The 23188-nt window shown below is 49.3% G+C and overlaps 1 protein-coding gene across 1 annotated transcript; it reads right to left on the reverse strand.

The window, feature by feature from the left end:
* Positions 1 to 1193: 1193 nt before the first annotated feature.
* On the reverse strand, positions 1194 to 20819 carry KPNB1 (karyopherin (importin) beta 1). The gene is made up of 19 exons (XM_010006939.1): positions 20643 to 20819; positions 18806 to 19006; positions 17080 to 17232; positions 15905 to 15964; positions 15451 to 15540; positions 14939 to 15049; positions 13199 to 13300; positions 11892 to 12116; positions 11089 to 11280; positions 9777 to 9907; positions 8520 to 8667; positions 8115 to 8186; positions 5001 to 5145; positions 3684 to 3766; positions 3003 to 3110; positions 2598 to 2741; positions 2382 to 2487; positions 1946 to 2060; positions 1194 to 1359 (listed from the first exon to the last, which is right to left on the reverse strand). Exons 2-19 carry the CDS (start codon positions 18920 to 18922, stop codon positions 1194 to 1196), a joined length of 2268 nt encoding a protein of 755 aa, XP_010005241.1. The 5' UTR covers positions 18923 to 19006; positions 20643 to 20819.
* Positions 20820 to 23188: the final 2369 nt, after the last annotated feature.

Consider the following 23188-nt stretch of genomic DNA (forward strand, 5'->3'; position numbering starts at 1 on the left):
ACGGAGAAGCCAGTCCTGGTCTGTTGGAAGAAGAGACTCATGACATGGACACAAACAGGTCCTTCCCTCTTCCCAAGGTGCCAGGCTTTCCAGGTTTTCCACCAAGTCCGTGCTGGGCTCCCTGCCCGCGGCGGGATTTTCAATGTGGTGTGTTTCAAGCCTCACTCACTCATCCTCTCATTCCCAAACATTCAGCATCCGTGCACACTCCTCACTTCCAGGTTGGTTGGTTTTGTTGGTTGTTTTGTTTTGTTGGTTTTTTTTTTCAAAAGATTGGAGATTTCCAGTGGGGGTTCTCAGGTGTCATCCCAATGGTAACAGATCTGCAGGCAAAAAGGGTTTGTTTATAATAGACACAACAACCCAAAACACCAAGTCAAACATTCAGGAGGTAAAATGTGCAGGAAGTGGAAAAAATGATTAAAAAGGAAATATTAAGGATACTAAGGAATTTCTTATTTGGGTGACAAAGCTGTAACAGGCTTATTCATAGAATCATGGAATAGTTTGGGTTGGGAGGGACCTTAAAGATCATCCAGTCCCACCCCTGCATGGGCAGGGACACCTCCCACCAGCCCAGGCTGCTCCAAGCCCCATCCAACCTGCCCTTCAACACTGCCAGGGATGGGGCAGCCACAGCTTCCCAGGGCAACCTGGGCCAGGGTCTCACCACCCTCACAGCAAAGAATTCCTTCCTAATATCCAACCTCTATGTCCCCTCCCAAAGGCAGATGCACCATCATGCCCCTCCTTTTAAAAGGTGCTTCAGTAGAATCACGGATTTGGGGCATGGAAGGGACCCACAAGGATCATCAAATCCAATCCCTGCTCCTCACAGGACTATCTAAAACTAAACCATGACTGCAAATGTCAACCAGCTGGGTCCCTGAACCCCCAGCAGGACTGAGAAGCCAACAGGCTTCAACAGCCCCATGTCTGGAGGAGCCCAGGTGACATCCCACAAAGCAAGAAGCCCCCCAGTCTGCAGCTGGTGCTGTGGAAGCCCAGGGGTTCACACCACACTCCTCACTGTGTGTTCTGACAGACAGGACCACAGATGGGGCTTGTTTACAGGAAAATAACTGAGAAACAACCTCCTAGAGAACAAGGCTTTTGTGAAGCAGCTCTTTCAGGCTCAGGAGTTTAGCCAATTTCCTAATTATGCAGCATGAAAAGGAGGTGGGTGTAATCCCTTACCAAGCTTGGTTCTTCAGTTTTCTCAGTTCTTTAGTCGCCCAGGTAGCAAGGGTTTTTGTTTTGTTCGTCTTGGATCTTCTTCCTTCAGTTAGCAGTTCATGTATCATGGGTCTAGCTTCTACTAATTTCAGTACATCTTTCCCAAATGCTGTACACAAATCCCTGAAGAAGAAAGGAAAAGCTTTTGAGGCTGAGCACTGCCAGCAGATGTGCCAGCACCACTCTGATCAGCTCTTGCTAGCAAAAAGAAATCTGACTCACAGCTCATGTCCTTTTTTAAATGCTGCATATGGTCACTAATTGCAGCAGCAGAGCTGAACAGTTTGCTGAAATTGTGACTAACCAGAGACGTTTGAGCTCCTGTCCAAAGCCTGAGCTCCCTGATGCTCCCCTCAGCTCAATGCAACAGAAAAGGAATCAAAACACTCTGGCCTGAATCCCTCCAGACTCTGGGAACTGAGGGTGGGGTGGTTTGTTTTGAAGCCCAGGTCATCCCTGACAAACCCTAGATGTGGAATTCCTGTAGCACACATCCAGCTTACACTTCTACCTGCTGGTTTTCACCCTGTCAGTGAAAGGGCCTCACCTGCACAACCCCTTCACCACCTTAAACACCCAACACTAGACTGGAGAAACACTGACATTAAATCCTCCAGATCAAAATGCAGCTTCAAACATCAAGACTGTTGTCCAAGGATTCCTGCCCACCTGAGTGTGCTGTCAGCTGAGCCAGGCTGGGGTTGCTTACCCTATCAGTCCAGCAGCACAAGCCACCACCCCGTCGGTGTGATCCTCGTCTCCAGCAATGTGGTCAATGTAGGACAAGATAAATTCTACCCTGGGCTGCACCAGCATCACATCCGCTGCAAGGGAACAGCTTGGTATGAGCAGGGTGAAACACAGCTCCTGGGGAACACTCTGCCCTTTAAAAGGGGTTCCTGTGCACCCCCAAACAGCCAGGATCTGGCTCCAGAAGAGCTCTCAGAGAAAATGTGCTGGAGGAACCACAGTGAAGGCTGTAAAACCAGTCCCTGCTCCTGGGGGCAGGCAGAAGGGAGCGAACAAGGATAAAGAATAGGTATGTATTGTGACAACAGCCATGGAACAGCCTGTCCAAGTCAAATTCTTCCCATCTCCCTTTGCCATTCCAGGCTTAGATCCCCACGACAGGACCCAGTACTCACGGTGCACGTTTTCCTGGTCTCCCTTCAGGCCCTGGATGATGCCAGTGTAGGCCTCCAGGCAGCCCTCCCTCAGCTCGTTCAGGTAATCTACCATGTCATAGTCAGACTGGAAAGGCAGCAGGAAAGCACAGATCAGCAATGCCCTGGGGACATCTCTGCAGCTCTTACTCAATCATGACTTTAAGGAAGGGATGTGGAACATGCCCCAGTGCCTACCTTATCAACCTGTGCTTGGGAAGCCTGCTGGAGGGTGTTGAGTACAACGTCCAGGTACTTCTTGAATTCCCCTCCAATGGCCAGGGCAATATCTCCAAACACTGAGAGGATCTGAGGCTTCACAGACCTATGGACATTTTCATTCTGGAAGACAGTTCAGCACCATCATGTTCAGCTGCAGTTCAGCATAGAGGGGGGAGGAGCTAATAAAGGAAGTCATTGACTTGAAATGTGAATCCTCCCCCCCCCCTAAATTTGGATTCCATTCAAATAGTAAGCAAGATAGTTGTCAAACATGGGATCTTCAGAGCATGCCTAACACTTCTGCTTCTCCCACCTCCCACTTTCTTCTCAGCGTGCAAGCCAACTGTTACTAACTGGGCTAATGAGAAGGTAAACACTCACCCCCAAGTTCTCCAGGAGCAGCTGCATAACCTCGTCACAAAAAGGCAAGATGTTGGATTGCAGGGCTCTGCACAAGTCACCAACCAGGCCCACTGCAGCCAGACAGACCTGCAAACAGAACAGCAACTCAGACACCCACCCAGTGGTTCCAGTGATTCAGTCCTCCCTGCTCTGTCCTGACAGCTTCAGCTTCCTGGAGCCCCCAGCAGGGGGGAGGGGCTGCAGCCACTCCAGCAGGGAGGAGGAGAAGGACCTTGATGAGCCCCTGCTTCATTAACCACTGGTATCAGAAAGCTGCCAAGAGCTGAGCTTGCTTCTCCACAGGGGAGGGAGAGAGATCCAGATACCACCAAAGCAGCAGGTGCTTGGTCTGAACCAACACCAACAAGTTCAGCAGCCAGGTGGGTCTGAACATCCACCCCATGGTGAGGACCATGGCTTGACTTTCTACTGGAGACCCACAGCCAGCAGCAGCCTCCTTCCCCATCAAGGCCAACTCACATGCAGCCACTGTGCAAACAGGGGCTTCAGTGACTTGGCCTCTTTCTGCTGAATTACACTAAAGAGCCTAAACTGGTGTGTGCAACCAGTAATTAAAGTCTACAGGGCTCCATCACCAGAAGTTGTGCTGAACTCAGCAGCTGAGAATTTAAACCCAGGGCTGCCTGGTTTGAGCTCTACCTGGTATTCAGCATAGTTCTTCAGTCCAATGCCAAGGAAGGGTTTGAAGGCATCCATGTACTTCAGGAACTCTCCACCTAGGACTGAGCATGGAAAGTATCCCAGTTAGGAAAAAAAAATATCCCAACCTCTGATGTATTTGCTGGAGGTTCAACACAAGAGAAACCCACCATTATATTCCACCCAGAAGCAGTACCTGGATGTTCCACAGAAGCAGAACAAATGGATTCTCAGACAAAACTTGAGCATCAGTGAAATACATCTTGAAGGGGCTACTCCAAAAAGCCAAACCCAGCTCTGCTGCACTGCAAAGCATCTTGTGTCCTCCCCAGGCAGGTATTGCCACCACAGCTGGGCCCTGTCACCTGCTCAGACCCTCAACAGGCCAGCCAGAACAGCTCTGGAGAAAGGGAAGACTCAAAGGAGCCTCCTTGCAAACTGATCTCCCTTGAGGACCCATGTCCAAAACACAGAGGTGTTCACAGAATTGGACTGGTTTGGGTGGGGAGGGACCTTAAAGATCATCCAGTCCCACCCCCCTGCATGGGCAGGGACACCTCCCACCAGCCCAGGCTGCTCCAAGCCCCATCCAACCTGCCCTTGAAAGAGGTTGGACAGTGAGGTTACACCTCACTTTTCCTGCTCAGACAACAGTGTGTGTTCCTGGAGCTCCAGACCATCTATCACCATCTCCTAAACCCAAACCATGAAGCTCAAACTCCCTGGAACCCCACAACCCAAAGTTTATTTCCCTTCACCCATTCTGGCCCACACTAACACTGATCTCTGTCACCACCATTTCTTTTCAACAAGACCAATGGCTAAAAACCCACCCCTGACCAAACCCACAACCTCACCAGAGCTCACAGGGAGCAGTGAGGAGGAATTGCTAAGGTTCAACCTGTCCTGCAGCAGCACAGAGACCTGTATGTCTAAAAATCCATGAGGGTTGGGTGTCAAGAAGGCAGGGACAACCTCTTGTCACTTGTGCCCTGCAACAGGAGGAGGGGCAATGGATTCAAACTCAAGCACAGGAAGTTCCACCTCAACACGAGGAAGAATTTTTCTGTGAGGGTGACAGAGCCCTGGGACAGGCTGGCCAGAGAGGGCATGGAGTCTCCTTCTCTGGAGACTTTCAAGACCTGTCTGGATGCCTTTCTGAGTGACCTGCCCTAGTTTTTGGTCCTGCTCTGGCAGAGGGGTTGGACTTAATGGTCTTCAGAGGTCCCTTCCAACCCCCAACATTCAGCAATTCTGTCCAAAAGAGAAGGAAGCCACCACCCAGCTCTGCCCCAAGCTCTGCAGGACAAGCCTGACCTTCAATCAGGGTGCTGACTGCCATCAGGGCATCCTCCTGCACACCCCCTGAGCCTGCTGTGCTCTGGAACATCCTCAGCAGAGAGGCCATCACCACATCAGAGATCTGCAGAGCATCCTGGTGCTGCACCTTCCGCAGGACGTTCTGGGTGGGAACAGAGAGGAGAGAGAGAGAGAGAGAGAGATTGGAATTGCTTCCATCTATGCCAAGCTGAATCCTGCATTTCCATCCCCTGAGCTGGCTCCTGATGCTCGTGACCACGTTGGGCTTTTGCTAAAAATGAAGCTGCTGTTTGAACTCTGCTGCTGCCGAAATGTGCTTTGTCAGGGCGGGTGCAAAGCCCCATTCATTTGGGCTGCATTCAGTGAGCCAGCTGAATTTACCTTTCCTGCTGCATAGGCTGTTCTCCAGCCTTGCCATTTCTAAGCTGGCATTAAATGTGACCAGCCCAAATTTGGCCCTATTTAAAAAAAAAACCACCCAGCTTTTTCCCATCCCAGCAATGTGACCTCAACCTCTTACTGACAAGCAAGGGCTGAATGTGACCTGTGCTTCTGCACCAGGGAGTTAAACTGGAGAAATGTGACATAAAAATGCCCTTATTACTCAGAGCAGTCAGACCTCTCCCACCCAGGGTGAAGAGAGAATAAATTACCATACAACCAATGCAAATGTTTGCAAATGCAAACAATCCAGTACCTGGAGGGGCTCCAGGAAATCTGGGGAGGGGCTTTGCACCAGTGACAGGACAAGGGGTGATGGTTTTAAACTGGAAGAGGGGAGATTTAGATTGGACATCAGGAAGAAATTCTTCACCATGAGGGTAAGAAGGTGCTGGAACAGGTTGCTCAAGGAGGTTGTGGCTGCCCCATCCCTGGAGATGTTTCAAGGGCAGGTTGGATGAGGTTTGTGCAGCCTGGGCTGCTGGGAGGTGACCCTGAGTTTGGAACCTGATGGTCTTTATGGTCCCTTCCAAACCATTCCATGATTCTATGAGAACAGGTTTGCAGGAACACGTTTAGCACTGAGGTGTTGGAGGAGCAGAGCAAGTTTCTGGAGGGCAGAGCAGGTTGGTGAGCATGTGGGTGCTCTGTGTCCCCCAGCACCCTGCAAAGGAGCAGGGAAACACCTCAATACCTGACATGAACCCACCCTCTCCTCCTCCTGTACAGCTCCAATCACCCCTTTCACAGCCTGTCAACTACAAAACAGCTTTGCTGGATCCTTATTTAAAATAAACTTGCATTTCCTACAAAAGGAAAAGACTGAATCTTTCACCTGCAGAGGAAAATTATTATTTCGAGCCTGATTCTTCAATACTGAGTCACTCCAAAGAGATTGACTTTGGCTGCTTAAATAGTTGATCTTGATCTTCTTGTTTCATTTAAATATTAACAAGTGTTTTTTTCCCCTGCTGGATGTTCAGAATTGTATTTCCAGCAGTAGAGAGGAAGTCTGTACCAAAGCAGGGCACTTGACTTTGCAATGCTGAAATAAAAAAAAAAACCCTCCCTGCTGATTTTTACTTTGTGGTATTGAAGTATCTGCTGCAACTCCTGCAAATGCTTCAAGTTCAGATTTCCTGATGCTGAAGGAACAGACGTTCACAAATTCAACCCCAGCAGTTTAATTCCACCTGATCCTCAACTCCCACAGGCAGAGATATCCTGAAAGGGGTGAGTGATTCCACTGTGCCCAGGAGAGTCCAGGCACTGCCCCCTTGCAGCCCACCAAGACAGATTCCTTCCACCTCCCCATTATTGGAAAAATTACCCTAAACATTGGAGAGTGGCAGGAAGAGCTGATGCTACAGGCTTCTGAGCTGCAAGGATGAAGTTAGTTATTTTTAAAACAACCTGGAGACAACACCAGGAGACCTCCAAGGGAAGTAAATCTCATAGGAACAGGAGGTACCTGCAGGGAAAGGCTCCCTGGCCTGGGCCAAAAAGGGGGGAAGAAAAACTGCAGGGAACAGGTAACACTACCCAGGAAAGGAGTAAATGGGAGTTTAGACAGACACTCTGCTCTGCAAGACACCCCTCCTTTCTTCTCTGAGCTGCACAGACACTGGATCTATATAAAATCTTATCATGGGATGGCTTGGGTTGGAAGGGACCTTAAAGATCACCCAGTGCCACCCCCTGCATGGGCAGGGACACCTCCCACCAGCCCAGGCTGCTCCAAGCCCCATCCAACCTGCCCTTCAACACTGTCAGGGATGGGGCAGCCACAGCTTCTCTGGGCAACCTGGGCCAGGCTCTCACCACCCTCACAGCAAAGAATTTCCTCCTCATGTCCAACCTCCATCTCCCTCTCCCAGTTTTCATCCATCCCCCTCATCCCATCCCTCCCTGCCCTTGTCCCAAGTCCCTCCCCAGCTTTCCTGGAGCCCCTTCAGGCACTGGAAGCTGCTCTCAGGTCTCCCTGGAGCCTTCTCTTCTCCAGGCTGAACACCCCAACTCTCCCAACCTGCCCTCACAGGCTGTTTCAAAGCAGTGTCTTGTACAGGAGGCCTGAGGGCACAGCACCCCCTTCCTGCTGCACAACCACACACCACGGGCTGATCCATCAGGGGGTTTTTTGAAGGAAAAAAAAAAAAAAAAAGCAGCTGTTTTCAGGACTCTGCAGGAATAAGCAAAGAACTGAATTGCACTTGTACTCCCAGTCACATGGGCTACTCATTACCAGATGTTTAATTTCAAGGACACTCAGTGCATTTTAATTAGTGCCATTTTAAATAAGAACACCAACCACAAGAGGCAGATGAACAAATTAAAGCTGTTATGGAGGTTGTGGGGTTTTTTTTTTTCCCCTTTCCTCTGTGCCAACCAAAGCAATTGTTCAGCCTGTAGCCAACATCAGAGCCAACCTGAAGCACCCACAACCTTCCACCTGCTCCAGGCAGTTATTCATACTGCCCTCAATTTTCTAAGTTGTGCTCCACTGAAGCCTTGTGAACCTTGTGTCACCTCCCACGTGTCAGCTGGGACACCAGATCCAATTTCCTCTCTCAGATCTCATCACCAGGACCAAGCCTGCATCCTCAGGGGCACAGAAATGACTCTACCAACACCTTTCTCTCATCACCACAAGCACAGGAGGCAGGAACTTACCTGTAGAGTAGCACAAAGAAGAGACTGAAGATCATTGAACTGGATTCTGTCTGAAGTGCTCTGGATATGTGACTGGAAAAGAACAAAACCCAGGTGTGAAAAGCCTGTGTTGCAGCCCAAGCAAACCCAGCAGATCCTGACAGCACCAAGGCTCAATTTTATCAACATTTGCTTCTTCAAATTTAAGAGGTGCTGCTCAGAACTTGAATGTCTAGATATAGATTATATATAGTATCTACCTATTTATAATAAAACCCCCACAACCTCATCATACAAGACACACAGTCAGCAACAAAGCTCCTTTTCCTACCCCAGCTGAATCCACAGCCCAAGGGCAGCATCACATTTGACTTTTTTTCCCCCTGAAAAAGGCCCCAGGGGGTCTGGGAGCTCTGCTGGACCCACCTCCATCTGCAGCACTTGCTGAAGTCGTTCCATGATGACCAGAGTTGTCTTCTGGACAGCAGGGTAACAGTCCTTGGCACTGTTTTTCACTATTTCCATCAGAGATTCATATGCAGAACTCCTCAAGTTATTCTGGTGTCCATCAGGTCTGTAACAGAAGGAATTTATTTGCAGCTCCCAGTGCTTAGAAACAGTCTTTTTCTTTTTTTTTTAAAGTAAATTTTAGTGTTGTGACAAGCAGAAGCACTTGCATTCTTGTAATCCAAGACTTGAAAGTAAGTGAATTTTGTGAAGCCACTTTTAGCACATATTTTTCATCTGCTGCTAATAATGATTTCTAATTTCTTCAGTCACTGGCAGCAAGTCAGGGAGCAGAAAAAGCCTCCAAAGTCCCATTTTCCAGGGTGCTGCTACCCTGCCTGGGATGGTCTCAGCACAAATTGCTGCCCCCCTGACAGCCCCCCAAGAGGCTGGTGAGGGTGTTGAATTGGAAATCAAGACAGCCAAGACCTGAGCTAAAATGAGTGATGTTGTGCCAGGCATGAAGCTCCTGGTGGGATGTAAATTAGACAGGAAGAGTTTAGGCTTTGAACTGTTCAGACAGGGACACCATTTAAGAAGATGGAGTCCTGCAGCAAAAAGCTTCAGCTGAGGATTGAACTGATCCAAGGATTGAACTCTGAGCTGTCAAGATTCATGTGACCCTTCAAGGCAGAATTCAGCATTCCCCTTATTTTTGCATCTGCAGAGCTGGGGGAAAAAAATATGCTTTGCCTTATCTATTTATATTTCAGCTTAGATGGGAAAAGGACAGTAGGCAGCTTAACTAGGTCCTCAGCTCTTCTGGGAATACCTGTGAGTGGATGAAACACCCAGCAACAGCATGGAACAATCCCAGGAAAAGGAACAACACACACAATTATCTCTTGCTGCAATCCTGATTATTCAGTGGCCTCATAGCAAAACTGAAGAGTTTTATCACTGCTGAAGATGTGCAGAGTCTTACACCATGCTTGGAAACTTCAAAGCAAACCATGGAAGAAGCCCAGACTTACTAAAAGCAGATCTGGCCAAAATACTGAGAAATTATTCTGTGTGAATAGCTTTTCTTCCTGGGGATTAGCATCCTATATTCTGTGTGATAACAAGACCCAAAAAAAAGCCTGTTTCTGATAAACCACCATTCAGATCTAAGCCTGAAGTCATCATAAAAGCAAAGCATCTTTGCAGAGCTCAAGGCAGCTGGTTTGGGGTTACCTATCTGCAGTCTCCAGAAGTTTCTGGACTATTAGCTCAAATGAGGAGGATAAGCAGTAAGTTGCTGGTTCTTCCTGATCATCAGCCACATCTGCAGCTTCATAGGCAGCTTCAGCAAGACTAGAGAAGGCCTGAAACACACAACAACAATTCCTGTTACTCAATTAAGTTTTACCCTCACAAACCCAGAAATTAGATACATATATAAATACATATTTCATTCTAACAAAACCACCCCAAAAAACCTCCCCAAACAGGATTAAGGACTCTCCTCATGAACAGCTCCTGGAGTTTTGGTGCAACAGTGGTAAAGATGTCCAGGATTTAAAGCATAATGTTCAGACAGAAAGCAGGCAGGCTGGCTGCACACAAATGTCTGCAGACTGTCACTGGTCTCAACTGGGAGCTGTCAAGAATCAACTGGAGAGAGGCAGGTTGCTTGAACCTCAACAGGTTCTACCCAGTTAAAATCCAGTTGAGACAAGGCTGTGGGCTGCTCCAGCTCCCAGCTGCAGAGCAACTGTAGCTGCTCTGAGAGAAAGGTGGATCAGAGGAGTTGGAAGCCTCCAGATTTTCATTTCACTCTACAAACACAGAGTAATAGTCATCTCCAGCAGACAAAAGCCACAATGACATGGACTTTTGCCAGGACCAACGGATCAGGGAAAGCTTCTGTGCTGACTAGAAGTCTTCAGACCTCTGGAACACTAAGAGAACAAATGCTGTCATTTCTAAAACTTGTTTTGACATGCAAATCCTCATCTCTCAACTCTGATTGAGCAGCTCTCCTAAAAGGCAGGCAGGGACACATCCTCTTTAGAATGAAAGATCAGATACTCTCCTTGGAACAGACATGCATCAGGATGAAGACACACCTGAACTCTGCAGACCAACCCAAGGGACTGCAGCTCTAAGGGAACCAAAAACATCTCAGGCTCCTCAATTTAGTTCTGGAACCAGTGCAGAAGCTGGTTTAGGTAATGGGAAACAAGTATCTCCCTTAGCATTATGAAGGCAATCCAGCTGCCCCCAAGAGCCACACTCTAGCAAGCCTTTCTGAACATCCCCTGTCACCCAGGACAGCTTCCAGGGCATTTTCTAACTACACTCACTGAATATTAACATTTTTATCCATTTCTTCCTTTATTCTTTCCCACCAGAGCCACAAGTCCTCTTGGAAACCCATGACATTGTGAGCCAACACACAAGCACATATGTGTATTTATATGTGTGTTCACAAATGTGAGTATGAGCTGCACTCCCCTTGTGGATCCAGACTCAGGAGAGGTCCAAGAGCACAGAGGCACCTTACCCAGCAGACATTGGAGGCCACCCTGGGCTCAGCACTCAGGCCCTCCATCAGACACTGCAGCAGGGGGGCGAGGTAAATGTCATTGATGGCAGCTTCAGGCAGCATCTCACAGATCCTGCCCACGGTCCAGGCCGTCGTGTCCCGCACCACCACGCTGGGGTCCTTCATTAGCTCTATTAAAGTTGGCATTGCCTAGGAGGTCATCGTGGTCAGAAGAAAGATGTGATCAAATGCAAGGTGTGGAAATCATAGAATCCCAGAATGGGTTGGAATGGAGCTTAAAGATGTAGTTCCACCCCTCTACATGGGCAGGGACACCTCCCACCAGCCCAGGCTGCTCCAAGCCCCATCCAACCTGCCCTTCAACACCCCCAGGGATGGGGCAGCCACAGCTTCTCTGGGCAACCTGGGCCACCCTCACTGAAGAATTTCTTCCTAACATCCAATCTAAATCTCCCCTCTTCTAGTTTTAATCCAAGCCATTGATTCTGATGTCAATACATTCCCTCTAAGGATAAACTGGGGAGGGCAGGACACTCTAGATCCAGTAAGGACATTGTTCTCAATATATTAAAATTTATAGTTACTCCACAGAGGGGAGGACTTGAGAACTGACAGGTCTGAGTCAGGTGTCCTGCATGTCCCTGTGACTCAAAGCTATAACCCAACCACCAGATCTCTCTACAACACAATTCCAAGGTGGCATCCTTTGGCTTTTCCCTGGAACAGGAACACCATGCCAAGCAGGCAGCCTCTACATAAATCACAGTGTGTGCTCTACAAGCCTCCCAGAAGACTCTTACCTGTATGACTAGTGGTTTGAGCTGGTTAGGCTCTGGTCCTTCCAAAATGCCCCCAAAAGCCATCACAGCTGCATCTCTGTATCGCCAGTCTGGGTTTTTAATGTGTTCTTTAATGAAGGGCAGGACATGGGGAACAATGTCATCTTCACAGCAGGTGGCCAGGAGCATCAGGCAGACTCCTGCTGCTTTGCAGGGGTTCCAGTCATCATCATCATCATTTTCATCCTAAGAGAACAGCACCCCTGGTCAGCCTGGGGGAAAACATCCCTCCCCAGCCCCAGGCAGCTCCATCCCCTTGGATCAACTCCAGTTGCCTTTGTTACCTCCTGTTATCTTTACAAATCCATCCAGGTCTGGACGTACTTGCTTCTCTGCCAGAGATGCAGCTCCCTGAGTCACCTGGACCAGCTGCAGGGCTGCAGCTCAGCACACACACCCTCCTGCATCTCCCAGGCTGCTTCTCTCTCAGCTGGGCTGAAACTTCCCTCCTTTGAGCCATCACCTCACAGAGTGTCCCAATGTACCAGCTGAAGAGCTTCTTCCCTCAACCGTTGCCTCAGCCCCTTCCCAAATTCCTTTGAAGCTTCAATTCCCTCAATCTGTTTTATCTCTCCTCTTTTAACACTTTAGAACCTCCTGATCCTGAACTCTCTGCAGCCAAGCTAACAGTGACACAACACAGGGAAACAATTCCCTGGTTTCTCCAAGCATTTTCTTAGCAAACCAAATCAATTCTGTCCTCAATGGCTTAATTAACAGGGTTTTTTTTATAATTAGACCTGCTGTAGCAAGTGATGCCATTAATTTTGATTAGACTGTGAAACTCAGTCCAAAACAAGTCCCTGTGAAGTGCTTAATAAACATGGACTTCACAGCTGAAAAAACAAAAGCTCAAGAATCCCAGGAATTGGATCCCCAATTACACAGAAATCCTCTCCTGGTTTTGATTTCACAAACATGTCATTAGGACACACAGGTAACTACCCAGTCTCTTCAGAAACCACCACCAGCAGCCTGTGTTAGCAGCACCCAGCACACACAAGGCCCAGCACCCAGTGCAGTCCCAGTCTCAGCCCCAAACAGGATGCATCATCATTCCATCAGAGTGGTGCATGATGCCTCATCACAGACCAGGGACCACCACAGCTCCCCTCAGACCCCCCCAGGGGACAGAAAGCACCTTGGAGACCAAAGCTATCAAAGAAGTCACCCCTGCAAGGGAGCCACAACCAGTTTGTTGCTCTGTGCCTCAGCACCAGCCCAGCACCTGAGAGCAGGTGCTGGTGTTTTCACCCTGTGCAACTCACCTGTTTTGTTAATGTTTGTGTCAGAATTGGCACCAAATACTGTAGTGCCCCCTTGGCATAAAACTTGCTGGTGTGCTCTGGAGGCCTCCCTTGCTCTGCTGCCTGGAAAGAAAAAAGGTTACAAAATGATTCTCAGTGGTTGGAGAGGCACGAGCTCTGAATGATGAACTCATTGGTTGGTACCAAGTTCTCTTCTGCATGTTTTCCTCTCCTTCAAGAAGGAAAACTCAAGTTATCAGAAGACACAGGAACCTCAAGGATGCCCTGCACCTACCCCAGCTATATATTTAATACACAAAGTCAATTTTTCACTCCATCCAAGTAGGGAGCCCCTCCTCATGGGGGACAAAGATAAATACTTTTCAGTTTGCAGTTACCTGTAATTAACAAGTGACCCCCAGAGAAGCAGCCAAAGGTCTTCAGTACATAAACAAAACCTACATGCTGCTGACTGTCCTTTTATCCTTGATTTTTTTTGGGAATTCAACATAAATATATATTTAGCTGCTTTTAAAGATGGATATGATTCATCCAGAGCCCTTGGAAGTCTAAGCTATTATTGATCTCTACAGCTAATTTATGCCAACAGCATCTGCATGCAGAACAATATCCCAAATTCATCCCCAGCCCCATTCTTTGTAAGGGATAATGATCACTTCTATTTCATCCCATAATTTCATACTTAACTCATAAATAATGTATTACACAGAATGTGACCAATCTGTTTGTGCTCTGGGGTAGGACTGTGTCACTCCTGCCTGTAACAGACTCCAGAATTGTTAACAGAGTCCACCAGGCCTCCCAGTCAGCCAGTAATCCAAGGGCTCTGAGCAGCCTGGGCTGATGGGAGGTGTCCCTGCCCATGCAGGGGGGTTAGAACTGGATGATCTTTAAGGTCCCTTCCCACCCAAACCATTCCATGATTCTATTAAATATTCTCCCTTCAACATGGTACATTTATCTCAACAATTCCAGCTGCTCTTTTTAACAAAGCAACAGCTCAAAGATCTTCATGATCCTGAGGATCCCCTGGTGCCACCCAGTGCCTGGTGTCCATGCCTAATGCACATGTAGGTTAATCCTTCCAGGAGGAGCCTGAGTTGACTTGGGAATGCTCAAAAGGAGTCAGGGAGCTGTCAGGTCCCATTTGCAGAGAACCAGCACCTGAGTGTCACAGAGTGTTCTCATCAAACCTGTCACAGAAACTTCCTCTCAAGTAGCTTCAATTCCCAGCCAGGCTGCTGAGAAAAACACCTTCCTCACTTAAAAAGGCAGCTCAACCTCATCCCACCCAGGGAGCCAAAGAGGTCAGATGGAGCTACACAAAGGACTTCATATCAGGTACAGAACAAGCCAAGGGGCTAGTGAGGGCAATTCCAAAGGGTGCTCCCTGGGCAACCTTGGCCACAAGCTTTGCATTTCCCTTAACTGGCAGAAGAAATCACCAGAGCTGAGGGTGGGGTGAGGCAGCTCCCAGCACCAGAGCTGGGACCACAACTGCAAGCTGTGCCTGAGCCCACCAGCCTCCTGCAGCCTCAGGACTCAGCTCCAGTGACAGACACACCATGTCCCAGCAGAGCAGTGCACCATGGCTGGTGTGGAGCCACCAGGGCTGGTCATGGAGCCACCAGGGCTGGTCACAGAGCTTTGCTGGGCAATTACACTTGGGAGAACAGGAGGGCTTCCAAAGACACCAGTTTGGTGTTCCCACAACTCCCCAGCAGCCATTTCCAAGCTCACCTCAGAGGCCTCAATGGCCAGGTCCATCTCCTCGTCACAGACATTGGACCAGAACTCTATCCCTTGTAGAGCCACCTCATCTATGTCACTTTTCATGGCTTCAATAGTTATCTGCAGAAGCAGGAAAGAAAGAAGGACACTTTACCAAGTTGCTTCTCCTGAAACATGTTTCCCAGCTCTTGGCCAACTGGTGAGAGATCCAAGACTGTTTGAAATCAGATGCCACACGAGTGTGGCTGCTCCTGGGGACAATCTCCTCATTGAGAGGCTGATCAGCACCTCAGGGGACTGCAGAGCAACTCACCCAACCTGTCCTGGGGAGTCTGGGGCTTATTTTTAAAAACACCTGAGGCTGGCTTTTATGGATTTTACTGGGGGAAAAAAAAGGGATTCCCAGCATTCAGTCACAGCCAAAGAAAGAAAGAAAAAAAAAATAATCTGGGAAAAGGAGGAAAACTTTCCCCCTTAGATGAAGAGGAAGAGGAGCCCAGCTGAGCAACCCGGGTACTCACCGCGAAGAGCGCGGGGCCCATGTAGGTCTCCATGTACTGGTAGTAGAGGGACATGATCTTCACCAGGTTCTGTAAGGCAGCCACTCGTACCTGCCAGAGCAGAACATGGAGCAGAGCTGGGACCTTTCCCAGTGCTTTGAAAACCCCCAGCCCACCCCAGATGAACCACCCAGCCCTCCTGCTGATTCCCTTTCCGCACCTAACGGAGCCTCCCAAAAACCAGCCACACAAACCCTCCCAGAAACTTCCAGCTTCTGCCTTTAGGCACAGAAGTCATTTTGTTTGAGCATTAGCACAAGCACCAGTGCTTGAGCAAGACACTGCTCGTATCACGTGCCACTTTTCAACTGGTTTTTGATGGTAGGGGATCTAGCCAGGCAAGTGACAAATCAGGGCACTCATTTGCACTCACCCTCGTACCATTTTCACTCACCCCTGTATCATTTTCACTCACCCTTGTGTCTGGACACTGTGTTGCTTCACAAACTACTTGCATAATAAAGTGCCTTTCAGACTAGAAGAAGAAATAAAAGAACATTAGAATTGTAGCACAAAAGCATCAAAGCCTTTGCAAGCCTCCCTGTTCTGAGTCTGGACAAGGACAATCACTCACAGAGCACTTCTGAAGACCAGGGAGTGGCACAGGTGACTTATTCACTGCAGGGGTTTTATAACATTTCTTCACCTACATGGGAATCTCAGGCTTTCATTTGAAAAAGCACTTAACAGGGTGTCCAAAATAGACCCAGAACTCCAGACACCAGCTTTTTCTGGTAATGGGGGAAAAAACAAGGAAAAACTAGGAAGGAAAAGTAAATAAATCCTCCTGTTTCCTGAATTATTTCAGCCACGTGTTCAAGGAACCTCCAGGCTCAGTCAGGATGTGCATTTCCTGAGGGGCAGTACCTGGATATTCTTTCATCCCAGCAGGAAGGGACAGTCCAACAGAAATATGGTCTGAATGGATCAGGCACCTCCCACCCCACATCTTGAGAAGGATCCTGTTGATCCCCAACACCCACTGAAGAGATGACATGTGGAAGTTCTCATGAACAAAACCTTCCAAGCTGAAGGTTCAGCATTAATTCCATCTTCCCCATCATCTCCCTGGTAGAGGCCAAGAGGAGAGACTTGATCCCAGGAGGAAAAGGAAAAACATCAAGAGATTTTCCTGCTGTGGGGAGAGTCTCATCCTGAGGCCCCTGTTTTGGAGACTCTTCCAGGCTTTCCTTCCCCAACAATATTCAGAGGCAGAGTGAAATCTGGATTGCTGCCACACCACTTGAAAGAAAGTGCTGATCCAAGCTCCAGCAGCAGCAGAGAGTGGAGCTGGATTAGGAAGCAGAGCATCTAACAGGCTAAACTCCAGGGTCAGTTCAAATTCATCCCCCCCCCCTTGAATAAAAAAGCCAAGGATGTCTCCTTCCCACTGAAGGATCTCTGAGGATTCCCACAGCCTTTCTGCATCACAAGAACATTCTGGATTTATGGGAAGGAATCCCAGTCTCAGTTACAGGAGAATTATGCATCAAACCTCAGCGTGGTGCATGATTTCTCATCACAGACCATGGATCCAGCCCTTCCCTGCATTTCAGACCATGGATTGTCAAGTTTTCCCCCCCCCCTCACCTCTTTGTCAAAGTTTGCTTTGGTGAATTCCAAAGAGTTCAGGAGTGCATTGGTAGCTGCAAGCTTCACATTGTTGCTGGGCTCTTCCTTTCTCATTCCCTGGATGATGGCTGTCAGGATCTCATTGGATTTGTCCTGAAGCTGCTCTGGATCCTAAAAGAAGTGTTGATAAAGTAACTTGTCAGCTTAACAACCTTTTCTATATTGTCAGTTATCCTCAAAGTTTCATCCTGGAAGCCACAAGTTTTAGGACATGAAGGGCAAGGGGAGGATCAGGAGGCAAATCCCAGGAATTCACACACCTTTACAGCTTCTGGGAGAGAAAAGGCTGAACCAAGCACAAATACTCCAGATACTCAAGCCAGAAATGCCAAATAAATTCCAAAGAACAGGTCAACAAGCTCCAGAGTACTTGACTTCATTCAATTAGCAAGTTAAAACCACTTGATTTCAAATTCCTTTATTTCCTGGGCAGAGTCCTGCCCCAGCAGATGTGGCTGAGATGTTTATTGGACAAAGTATCCAGTATTTTTTAGACACGGGGCAAAAACACCTTGTGTGGAGCAGCAAGGAGAGGTAACTGTGTAAGCACTTGAGACTTAAAGAATAAAGCTGTGAATATAGACTGAAAATTAATTTTTTCTTCACCCCAAGTCACTGTATTAATGGTTACATGAGAATTTATCCAGCACTAGATTCCCAAACCACATCCACAAACATGGTGATGTTGGGTTGTGATGGTTGAACTTGATCTCAGAGGTCTTTTCCAACCTTAGTGACTCTGTGATTTCATAAACTGTGTCACAAAGTGACTGACACAAAGTACAAAGCTCTCCAGAGGGATCTTGGCTACAAAAACACCCCATCAGCAGACCAGGGCACCTAAAAATCCAGAGCCCAACAGTCCATGCCATCCAAGGAAATGATGGACACACACTCCAGCCTTGCAGGCTTGTACCAAACACCACTCATCCTGGAGTGCCTCCCTCTCCAGCTCCAGACTTCCTCTTTTATCTCATTGTCCCTCCCTGGTGACACCCACCCCCTGCAGCCTGATGGGAAGCACCAAGCAGAAGGTTTCTCTTGCTGCCTCACTCCATAGAAGCTCAACCAGCCCCACCTGTGCTCTTCAAGACACTCAGCAGCACCAAAAAAGCAGGAGCTGGTCCTGGTTTGTGGTGGTGGGTCAGATAGGATAGAGGGTTTTTACTTTGACCAACAATTCACCTCAGACACACCATGAGACCTCTGTGAGAAAACCCCAGGACCTTTGGTAGAAGGTGCCTCCAAGAGTGGAACAGTCTATGAGTCAAGAATTCTGAAATATAAATTATCTACTGTTCACTCGAGTTGAGGGTCATTGTCAGGTCTCCCCAGCAGAGAAAGGAATCAAACACTTGGTCCCAAACTCAACTGGAACATCTCACACAACTGGAGTTGTAGAACAAAACCCAGGGCAGCAGAGACGTGGAGACTTAAATCTGCCCCTCAAGAAAGATGACCTGGATCTGTGGTGGGAAAGCAGGTCAGTCCCTCCAGACACCATCCCTATGGCTCTGTCAGCACAAACATCCTCTGGACAAGCACTACCAGACACCAGGAGCTCAAGAGCCTCCCAGAGACAGGGGTGTGGGAAAGGAAAGGCTGGAAGGGAGAAGGTGCTGGGAGAGGTTGGGCCAACACTTCAACTGGACTCCAGAGAAAACAGAATTTGGAAGATACTCACAATGTCCTGACAGATGTACCCAATGGCCTCCAACGTGGACTCTTTCATGTGCTCTGTGCTGTGCTGGTTGGTGACATTGGCCACCAACTGGGGGATGAGCTCTGGCCACTGGTTCATGGGGATCTCTGCGCAGGCGATGCCAGCCACGCACTGGGAGGCTGAGCTGGGCCTGTAGGTCTCTGTCCCCAACGTCTGCAAAACCTGTGGGAGGGACCAGCAGGAGGTGGGTGATGTCCCTGAGCATCCACAGGCACCCACTGGCCACCCAAGTCACAACTTGCCACCCAAGTCACAACCTGCCACCCAAGTCACAGCCTGACTTCCCTCCCAGCACATCCCTTCCCCAGAGCCCTTGTTCTGCTTTCTCCCCCCACAAAGGTGGCTGTGACCAGGGACAAAGAGCACGTGCCATGAAGGTGGCCATGGCTGCCCCTTCCAGGCAGGGGGCAGAGCTGTGGGGTTGCAGGTCCTCCCACCACACCCTCCATACCCCGGGCTCAAGGCGCAGCCGCGACTCACCCGGCGGTTCCTCCTGCTGGTGCTGAACACCAGAACTGCCAACAACCCAAGCAACCTGGGGTTCAAAAACCCTCCCCACACCTCACCCTTCACACCAGGATCATCTGAACAGAATAATTTCCTTTTTTGATCACAATCAGTCAGAAGAATGATTCCATTCCTCCAGCCCAGTAACACTTCTTTAAAACACAAGGTCTGGAGGGAGGAGTAGGACTTTGCTTTGGCATTTCCAGTTCTACACCTTCACTTCCCAGACATCACCTCACAGACACTGTATTTCTCCTGTTATTTGACAAAACCCACTCATAAATTGGCTTTGTTTGCTTCAGCAGCCCCACAGCTCCTGTTTGCAGTTCAGGCTCCCCCTTAGCTGTTATCCAGGTAAACAAAAGACTGAGGAGTGAGGAGACAAGGGAATTCCAGGGACATCTTTGTTCCCATGAGCCAAGCAAACAGCTCTGCCATTGCAAGGCCTGAACTTGGAACCACCCAAGAGCACAGGAGTCCTCAGGCAACTTCCCCATCTCTGTGTAAATTCAAGAATATAATTTCCTGTTTGGAACTTGTCGATTTTGTACCATGTTCTGCTCTTAAAAATGTGCCTCACGTACAAGGGTGTGTCCTGACACAGGGGGTGTTGCCAGGATGTGGATGGGGTTTGTACCAGGGCTGAGGAGCTGTTCAGGTGGAGGAAAAAAAGGAAACACCACCTGGTGGGGAAGCAACATCAGCTCCTGTGACCACTCAAGACTGTCAGAGGCTCCTTGTAAAAATATTGATGGTGTGAGATTCAAAGCAGGAGCCTCATGCTTGGTTTTTTTAACCTAATAATTCCAGAGATTTAAGATGCTGCAAGGAACAAAGCACCCAGGCAAGTGCAGAGAGGATCACAGAAGGGTTTGGGTTGGAAGGGACCTTAAAGATCATCTAGATCCAACCCCCTGCATGGGCAGGGACACCTCCCACCAGCCCAGGTTGCTCCAAGCCCCATCCAACCTGCCCTTCAACACTGCCAGGGATGGGGCAGCCACAGCTTCCCTGGGCAACCTGGGTCAGTGTCTCATTACCCCAATAATTCCTTCCAAACATCCCATCTAAACCTCCCCTCTTCCAGTTTGAATCATCCTATCACCCCATGAAATGTGCTACAAGCAACACAGCACCCAAGCCAAGTGCAGATGACACTGCTGGTCTCCTGGAAGGGAGCAGGGGCCAACAGGAGCCTGGGCTGGAAAAGAACAGAGAAGACCCTCACCCCTCCACCCCCTCCTTGGTGAGACAAAGAAAAGGGTGGAGAACCCAAAGCCACCCAACTTACATAGTTCTTGACCTCCCTGCGGGCGCTGGCGTCGATGGCCAACCATCTCTGCTGGTACTGGGCCTTGATGTCAGGGTCCTTGGAGGTCAGGGAGTTCTTGATCTGCAGCCCGGCTGCCACGCGGGCCACCTGGCTGTTCCCGGGGTTGGCGAGGACACGGGACAGCTCCACCAGGAAGGTTGGCTGGGGAGACAGGAGGGCTCAGCACCCACACCTCCCCACTGACAGGGGAGCAGCCCCCAGACCCACCCCCACAGCAGGATGAAGCCACCACCCACCAACCTCCTTCTCCACCAGCCCCACAGCAAAGGCCGCCAGGGCAGCAGCTCCATCCCGGGATTAGGGGCCTTAAGCTCCTCGTTAGCACCACTGGAATTAGCAGCCATTGACTCTGTGGGAGGTTTTTTTTTCTTCCCCCAGCTTGAGAGGCTGTCACCTTCCCTGCTCCTGCCTGCTTTAAGGATTCCCTAAAATAAAACCCTCAGGTCACACGCCAAGACATGTATCTCCTGGAGGAGCATCCCAGGCTGCCCAGAGCAGCTCCCTGCTGCTCCTTCACTTCCAGGGAAACACCCAAACTACACCTGGAATTGCTAAAAACTGAGATCAGATGCTCTGCTGGTGCGTGACAAGCAGGCCTGGGAGATGCCCAACCCACCTGTCAGACACACCTCAATGTTATCACCCCCCCAAAAAATAAGAACACCAACCTTGGTGCCTCTTGAGTTTGGTAAGAGCCACTAGGAAATGTCTCCAGGTTTCAACCCTTTTCCCTGGTGGGACAACTTTACATTGCAGAGGCTTCAACAGCCTCAAGGTCCAGCTGAGGCTTCAGCACTGAAGCTTTTTGGTTTCCCTGCTAAGGAACCTGCCTAGGAAATTGTGGAAGCAGCTGCACCCTTTGCAAAACCCATTTCAGCCCCAGCAGGAACAGGGTTTTCCTGAGAAGGTTTGAACAAAGTTACTTGTAACCATTTCTCTCAGCTCTGCAACAAGAGCTTGGGATACAAACAAAGCTTTTAGGGCACCAGAAAGCCATTTGGAAAACTAACTCAACTTGCTGAAGTTCAACAGAAGCATTAAGTCCAACATCTTGGACTTCCCATTCTCAATGGCTTTTAAAAATAACCTTTATTTGGGCTTTCTGGGGCTCTTCAAGATCCAAAGTGCAGCATTTGGGAACAAAAAAACATGGGACAACTTCAACTGATGAGCATCAGCCACCAGAGGTGCTCAGAAATTGTAATGAAATACAACAAAACTCCAAACTCACCCCACCAAACCCCCTTCCCAACCACCCACCAGGGCTCAAGCTTTAGAGACTGATGTTATTAAAAGCCAAGAACCACCCAAAATAAGTTCACAGGGTGAAAGAGAAGCGTTGCTGCCACCTCTGAGGAGAAAACTTGTCCTAAAATTCAAAGGTGAGGAAATGTCCTTGGATTTCTCACTCATAAGTCAGCAAAAAAAAAAATTAGAAATAAATTAAACCCTGTCTTTTCATGGAGCTTTTAGAATAATTCCAGCTAAACATGAGAAGCATCACATTAAGCCTTCCAGACTTGAGACTCAAAAGCACATGCAGATGTGCACGACCTCAGCTCACACCTCCAGAAGTGTCAATGAAAAGCTCAGAAAAGGCACTAAATTAACTACAGGGAGGAGGGGCTGGGGAAGAACAAGCTGCTCTCGTGGGTGCATCTCCACGAAGTAACTGGGAGGATCCTGCCAGCAGCCCTGGGTGCAGAACCTCCTGCCCTTTCCTTCCCACCTCAGCCCCTTCCCTCCTGCCAGGCCAGTCAGGGCAATTCCCACCTACTCATCCCATGGGATGGGAACAGCTCTGACTCCACATCCTCACAGCCCATGTGGGGCTTCTCAGCTCCTGCTGGGATCATCCTACATCCCCATCCCCCAAGGCTGGACCCATCCCACATCCCCATCTCACTCCAGGGCCACATCCACAGCCCCAGCACGACCCTCCTCCCCTCACCACCTCGTCCTGGCTCTCCAAAGGCACCAAGGACAAATGAAACCCTGAAAAACCAGTGTGTCCCTCAGGTCCTTTAGAGCCCAGAGACCCAGGATCACCAGGAGCTCAAGTTCACCCTGAAACACTTCCCAGGGAGCTGCAGCCTAACCAGAGGGATCCCCAGCCTGGACAAACAGCAGAATCAGAGGATTTTGACCCAAACCCGACCCTGAGCAGGAAAGCAAAGTTAACTCTGATCCCAAGAGATGCTCCACATGGAGCAACAGAAACAAAGACCCTGGGACTTCCCCAGTTGGCACCAGTGGGGCCCAGTGCCTGTAACTGCCCAGGGACCCCAGGGGGTGACACAAGACCCCCCACAGCACCGGGGCAGCCCCTTCCCCTCCCGCAGCACCACCCCTTGACTGACCAAACCCCTTCCTCACCCCCCAGGGACCTCAACTTCCCTGGATACTCTGGAAATCGGTGCCTTTTTCCCCCCCCTTATTCCCAGAGGACCCTTCCCTCGGGGAGCAGCCCCGGGGCCGCCCTCCCGCAGCTCGGGGCGATGCCA

The sequence above is a fragment of the Chaetura pelagica genome, unplaced genomic scaffold (genome assembly GCF_000747805.2).
Source record: "Chaetura pelagica isolate M959 unplaced genomic scaffold, ChaPel_1.0 scaffold311, whole genome shotgun sequence".
Taxonomy (NCBI): Eukaryota; Metazoa; Chordata; class Aves; order Apodiformes; family Apodidae; genus Chaetura; species Chaetura pelagica.